The 6872-nt window shown below is 37.7% G+C and overlaps 1 protein-coding gene across 4 annotated transcripts; it reads left to right on the forward strand.

Moving 5' to 3' along the window:
• Positions 1–471: 471 nt before the first annotated feature.
• On the forward strand, positions 472–6533 carry LOC122137191. 4 transcript variants are annotated; one of them, XR_006154680.1, is made up of 6 exons: positions 472–739; positions 2496–3540; positions 3756–3814; positions 3908–4060; positions 4814–4919; positions 5358–6533. XR_006154680.1 is itself a non-coding variant. In XM_042722953.1 (6 exons), the coding sequence occupies exons 4-6, from the start codon at positions 3959–3961 to the stop codon at positions 5664–5666; spliced, it is 513 nt and encodes a 170-aa protein (XP_042578887.1). In that variant the 5' UTR covers positions 511–739; positions 2496–3540; positions 3756–3814; positions 3908–3958; the 3' UTR covers positions 5667–6531. The 4 variants fall into 4 exon arrangements, 1 of the variants encoding a protein (XP_042578887.1); XR_006154679.1 differs by having other exon boundaries at positions 4814–4915; positions 5358–6532; XM_042722953.1 differs by having other exon boundaries at positions 511–739; positions 4814–4915; positions 5358–6531.
• Positions 6534–6872: the final 339 nt, after the last annotated feature.

Below are 6872 nucleotides of genomic sequence, written 5' to 3' on the forward strand. Positions count from 1 at the left end.
TTTTCAAACCTGTCCTGGAGGCCCCCTGCCCTGCATATTTCATATGTCTCCCTTATCTTTCTTTAATTTTTTTCCATAAATTTAGAATAAACTTTAGTACGAAACTTTTAGTGAATCACAGTTTGTTAAAACACTGTTTTTTGGATTGGATAGTGTGAGTTCATGTGTACACTAACAACCCAGGAACCACACTTCTTTTTAACTGAAAAGCAATAAGTTTACCATTTACGAAAGTTCCCTGCCAATTAGTGCAATCCTTTAACCTTTTTGATTACCTGTGTATTGTGTGTAACCTGCATTGTTTCAAACACCACTGGCCCTATGATCAGAAAACATTTGTCCCCATAATCTGCAATAAGACATGGCATTTTTTTTTCACAGAATTCATTCAGTGAGTTTTATGAGACCTTATTTTCATCTTATGTGTGTGCCAGTGCTTCTATACTATTTCCAAAAAGTGGTCAAAATGTACTTTTTTACATATTTGTAGATGGAGAGTGGTTGTATACAGTGGTATTGATGGGTTTTCACGGCTCATCCTTTACCTGACTGCTGCAACAAACAACAAAGCTCAAACTGTCCTGGACAGTTTTCAGTCTGCAGTGGAGCAGTATGGTATCCCCCCTCGAGTCCGTTTAGAAAAGGGAGGGGAAAACATTCTGGTGGCACGCTTCATGGTGACCAGTCAAGGAGTCAATAGGAACAGTCACATTGCTGGAAGGAGCGCTCACAAATAAAGGTACTTAACACTCCAGTAAAGTAATTTGTTAAGTTTCCAAATATTTGTATTACATTAAACACAAGATCACTGCAGTTTATTGGATACTTGCAAATGTACCACCTGAACTGCGCTCTACTCTTTCTGCAATAAACTTGGCCATTCTCTGCAAAGCCGATGACATTAAACGATTTGGCTATGATATTGTTTTAGAGCCTCTCTTGAAAGAACTGTTTTGGAACAGGAAGGAGTTTTTGTTGCCTGTGCTGGAAAGAACATAAAAGGCACAGTATATTGTGTGGCAGCAGACAATCTTGGTGCACACTCTCTTGGTGGACTTGTTGAAAACTTCACTGGTTCTTCCATTTGCAGGTTTTGCTTAGGACTCAATCTGAATACTCTCAAAAGGAGGTACGCTGTGGGGAATTTCCACACCGGACTGAGGAAACCATAACTTGCATCTCAAAACTGTAGAAGATGACCCCACCTTGCCTCATTGCTATGGAGTCGAGAAAGCTTGCCCACTGACTAAGAAGCTGAGTCACTTCAGTTTTGTTAGCGGTTATCCTCCTGATATACTCCACGACCTATTTGAAGGCATTGTCCCTAAAGAATTAGCACACTGTCTGAATACTTTCATTAAGAACAAATACTTCACATTATCAGAAGTTAATGACTTAATAAAGCAATTTCCATTTGAGTTTACAGACAATCTTAACCACCCTCAACCCATCCCAGTAAATTTTGGTATTTGTGGTACTACAGGAGAGAACTGGGCACTCATAAGGTCACTGCCACTACTCATTGGCCCAAGGATACCCTTTGATGATCCAGCGTGGCAAATTCTCATGACCCTTAAAGACATTGTAGAGCTCTCTGTGGCCCCTCTCCACTCCGTTGAAAGTGTTGCTTTTCTTGACCAAAAAATATCTGAGCATCGTCATAGACTGCAAGAAGTTTTCCCTGATTTAAGATTGACACCCAAACACCATTTTTTGGAGCACTATCCTGCGCTCATAGAAGCCTTTGGTCCTCTAGTTGGACTGTGGACTATGCGCTTTGAGGCTAAGTATAAGTTCTTCAAGCGTGTTGTGAGGTTCTCAAGCTATTTCAGGAATGTCTTGGCTTCACTTTCAACAAAACATCAGCTGATGATGGCTTACAATTGGCAAAGAAATATGGCTAAGCCTGCCCTGGTTACCAGTAAAGTGTCATCTTTGCCTTTGGAAATACTATATGTTGACATCCCGGAGTCTGTCAAGAAACTGTTCCCTCAGCTAACAAGTGTACAGTTGTCAAACACTTTGACATACCATGGAACAAGGTATTCAGCTGAGATGATCTTGACGTATGGTTCTACAGGAGGGCTTCCAGACTTTGTAGAGATCATACAGACGTTGATCTTGGAAAGCAGTCTTTACTTCATTGTCAAGAAACTCAATGCTTGGTACCTGGAGCACCTCAGATCTTTTCTGTTGGAAACCTGTAATGAAGTGAATCTTGTTCATCACCTCAGCCTTCAAGATGTCTATCCACTTGCAGCTTACAGACTTGCAGGAATGCGTGTGGTTACACTGAAATGTTACATTTGTTGTACATTGTAGAGTCTATCTTTTCCATCTATCATAAACTGTAGGGTGTTGGTGATTTTGTGAATTGGCTTATTTACAAAAAACGGATGCCCACACATCACTTGTTTTTGAGGGTTTGAGTAATTTTGGTGCTTAATGGAGGTATAACCTTTATTTTTTTTTAAAGACTATTTTCTTCTCACTAGGCCACCTGACATGGATTCAGCAATGCTCCGGGTCCTCTTTGGTCACAGAATAGAGAAACTGACTCTTCCATCCGGAATACCAGAGACAATGGAGGAGCTTAACTTGGTCATCAAGCAGACATTAAGTATACCCGACGACTTCAGCCTGCAGTATTTAGATCCAGATTTTGATTACTTTACTCTCAACTCCACTGCTGAAATTACACACAAAGCCACAATTAAGGTTGTGACAATCAATCCAGTTGTTCTCAATTTGTACCCATTACCACTCAATGACAGCTATGATGAAAGTTTCACCTCAGAGCAATCCCATGATCCTGCCTCCACAAGTTCCACTGTAAAAGACTCCTGTGGCTCATGTGATTCATCATCTGAAAGCTCAGCCATCATGTCAGCAAGCAGCAGCCTACAAAAGAAACCATGGCCAACTGATTTGATTATTCCACGTTTCTCTGTTGAAACCGAAATTATTCTTGAAAGAGCAAATGAAGTTTATAGAAAAGAGGGCACACTGCTGACTATGCCAAACATCAAGTCAGACATACTTGAAAAGCTAGCTCAGTCCATTTATACATACACTCCCTATCCATCACTCCAGAATTGTCTTTCTGTCACTGAAGCACTTATCAAGACACACCCATGTCTGAAGGATCCGGGGAGCTCTTCAGGCATCATTGGTTGGCAGAATAGTATTAAATACAAGATGGATAACTACAGAACCAAGTTAAGAGGCTTTGGTATTCCAGATGTTACATGCAATGCTCTAAAACATAAATGCCCTGCTGACAGGAAGTCTGCAAAAAATGTGAAAAAGGCAAAAAGAGCAGAGGTCAATTATCTTCCACCCTACCCAGCTGGTGAAAATGAGCAGAGCTTGGAGAAAGTAAGGGAAGAGCTGGTCACAGAGTCAAAAAAGAACAATGAAAATGTAGTCAAAGACCAAATGAGCAAAACATTTGCCCTCAGACGACATGAAATCATCAATCTGTGTCCAACTGTTCGAGCCATGAAGGACCGCTGGCCTGCCCTGTTTGACCATTCTCAAGTAAGTTGGAATGTGTAATTCCTGTTAAACAATGAAAATGTGAAACTGACGACCCTGTAAGGGATTGCTTCCAAATAATTTTGTCAAATTGACTTCAAGATGTAAAAAAATACTCTTACTTTAATTTGTCTAACATGTTTTTTTTCCACAAAGTTTCAATAATGTCATTAAAATGCTTAAAATTACATCTAACTCTCCCTCATTTACAATTCCAGAATGTTTAAATATGCAAATATTGTGGAGGGGGACTTCAGTACTCTGACAGTGGCAAAAGGTATTGAATGTTACACAATTTATATGAAAGAGGTTTAAGAGGCTAAGAACTGATGTGATACCTTTTGTCTCTTTTGTTGCCTTTGTGTTTCAGATCAATGCAGAATTTCAAAGAACAACTACTGTACTTCTGGAACTGGAATTTATGTCTGCGTTAGACCGTCACACTCCCAAGCTACTGACGCTATTTCGTGCCAAAGGTGGAGCACTTGGAAAAAGACTGGAGATCATAATGGAACTGCTGCAGGTACAGTAATTTTCAAAATTAGAAGTAGCTTTGTTCCATAAGATTTTCAAATTATATGAATAAGGCCATCAAACTGAATGATAGACAATTGTCCTCCAGAGCTGCTGCCCTATTTTAGATAAGAAAAAACTAATAACAGCTCATGCCTTTTAAAATGCTGTTTTTTGTTTTACAAATTGATCAGAGGCAAGGCAATTTTATTTGTATAGCCCATTTTACAAATTGTCTCAAAGGGCTTTACATAGCATCATGACAACAGCCTCTGCCCTTAGACCCTCACATTGACTGAGGAAAAACTCCCAAGAAAACCCTTTTTAACAGGGTTAACCCTTTTTAATACCTCCAATTGCTCACTGTGAATCCTCCGGATATTGTATTCACAAATGGGGTAATTCAGAAATGACACAGACTTTGTACTATAGAGCTGTCCGGGTTAAATCCATTTAATGTCAGATTCGAACATTTGTGTTCACACATTCATCTCCTTCAGGTGATGTCTTTATAATTTCAGGCTTGCAGTGCATGTGTGGAAGTGGCTAATGGATTATCACGAAATCATAAACAGTGCATTTTCTACTTTAAAGCCATTATGAAGCTCTGCCTTGTGGTCTGACGAAGCTTTATACATTAAGTAAAGTAGGCATGTAAAGTACGATCAGAATTGATAGGTGTCATGTGTTTACATTTCTAAATTACAGAAACATCCAGGTTTTTTTTAGTGATTGACTTCTCAGTTGTTGCATTCCTCCCCAGGACTCAGTGCCCTCTTCGACTGAGAGGACCAGAGAGGTTGTTCTTCGGTGTCTTATAGAATACCTTGGAGAACAAGGGGGACATCTTATCAAAGAATTCAACGTAGGTGAACATAATTTACATTAACTTAATTCAAGGACCATATTTCCTTAATTCTTCAAGTAGGTGCTTGATCTAGATATGTGACCTTTATCTGTAAATTAAATTAATGATGATTTTTTTTTTTTCAGAATTTCTTTGATCTGATTATTTTTTTAGTAATGCATCATGTAAGTCTTAAATTTACATCTTTATGGTCTTAAAATGTCTTAAAAAGGTCTTAAATTTGACTTATTGTAACCTGCATGAACCCTGTACAAAAACATCAAAATAGAGAAGAAAAATTAAGAACAATTTGACACCAAGGCCTGCGAGAAAATAAAATCTAATAAAATAGATTTAGAAGCTATGAAAACAATAATGAATGTATTTTCTAGTAATGTGATATGCTTGCAATATATTTCTGACAGTTTTATACTAAGACAATAACAATTTCATGTTGCAGGACACTGAGAACTTGGAGGAACTTGAACAGGTCATAATGGCCATTACTGTGACCCCAAAGCCTGGAGCTTCTACAAGCAACAGCCCAAAGAACATTGGGATCGTCATAGAGGGCATGGAAGTCATCACAGGACTTGGAGATATTGCAAGGGCTTGCTCTGTCCTCCTTGGCTTGACCTACGCGCTGAATCTCGATTATCCCAGACAGCTGAAGTACACCTTTAAGGTGTTCCAAAAACTTTTCTTGGAACTGGATGATTCAAAGCTTTCAAACAAAGTCCAGTCCCTCAAGAGCAACCTTCATCCTTGAAATGAGACTGTATTGCAGTGCAGACTTTTGTGCTACACAATGTTCATCTTCTGCAGAGCTTGAGAATTGCACATTTGAAAGTGCTATGTTTGTAAGTTGGCACTGATTTGTCCCACGAATGTCGTGACATTTCAATTGTTGTAAGTTCAAAGTACAAATGTATTTTACTCTGTTCAATTTGCACTTTTATTATTTATGTTTTGGCACATGCCATTATGGAGTATTTTCCTTTAAGATCTTTATTGCTCTTTTTTTTTTTTTAAATAGTTGAAGTCAGCATTTTGTCCTTTACAAAGTTCTGGTTTGAAATGCGTGAGCAAACTTCTGGTTTGAAAATGAGACTGTGTAGCAAAACATGTACACTGCAACTAAAATGTTTAGCTTCTACAGAGCTTGGGAATTGCACATCTGAAAGTGCTACGTTTGTAAGTTAGCACTGATTTGGACTCTTATCCCACGAATGTCAGTGAGATTTCTAGTTCAAAGTACAAAATGTTTTTTACTCCGTACAAATTACACTTTTCTGCTTTTGTTTTGGTACATGCACCTCTGGAGGATTTTTCTTTAAGATCATTATTGACCCAATTTGGTGGCTAAGTGAGGTGAGAAAGCATGGAAACCAGTTTATGGACACATCACCATTCTGTATGTCATTTATTTTTGTTTTTACAAAATAGTTTAAAGTCAGCATTCTGTCCTTTTCAAATGTATGGTTTGAAATGCAAGATCCAACTTCTGGCTTGAAATGAGACTGTGGTTGCAGTGTACAATGATGTGCTACAATGTGTCTAAAGCACAAAAGTCAATTGTTAATAAAATTCTTATTTGAGTATTTAAGCTCTGTACTTTCTGGGCCATATTATTCATAAGAAAGGAATATTTAGATTTAATTCATTGCATTGTTTAAATTCAAATCAATGTGCAGATTAATGTAGATGATATGTAGAATTAAATTTATTTTTATTATTATTATTTACACATTAGGGAGTTTATCTTTTTCAAATCAACTCAATATTTTTGTTTAGGTTATAATTAATTCTGTACTGTTTTCTATTCAAATCTATTCATATTAAGTGGATAACTATTATGGGTCTCATTTAATTAATATTTACTCAATACCAAACCTTGTGAAATTTAATAATATTGGTTGTAATCTGTTGCCTCATTTTTATTGAGTAGATATGGTGTATCTTTTTTTACAGTGCA

Source organism: Cyprinus carpio, chromosome B4, assembly GCF_018340385.1.
Source record: "Cyprinus carpio isolate SPL01 chromosome B4, ASM1834038v1, whole genome shotgun sequence".
Taxonomy (NCBI): Eukaryota; Metazoa; Chordata; class Actinopteri; order Cypriniformes; family Cyprinidae; genus Cyprinus; species Cyprinus carpio.

Coding starts and splice junctions, on each gene's coding strand:
- LOC122137191 (XM_042722953.1), top strand. CDS start 3,959: ATGTCTGCGTTAGACCGTCACACTCCCAAGCTACTGACGCTATTTCGT. Junction 4,061..4,813: donor TCATAATGGAACTGCTGCAG/GTACAGTAATTT, acceptor ATTCCTCCCCAG/GACTCAGTGCCCTCTTCGAC. Junction 4,916..5,357: donor ATCTTATCAAAGAATTCAAC/GTAGGTGAACAT, acceptor TTCATGTTGCAG/GACACTGAGAACTTGGAGGA.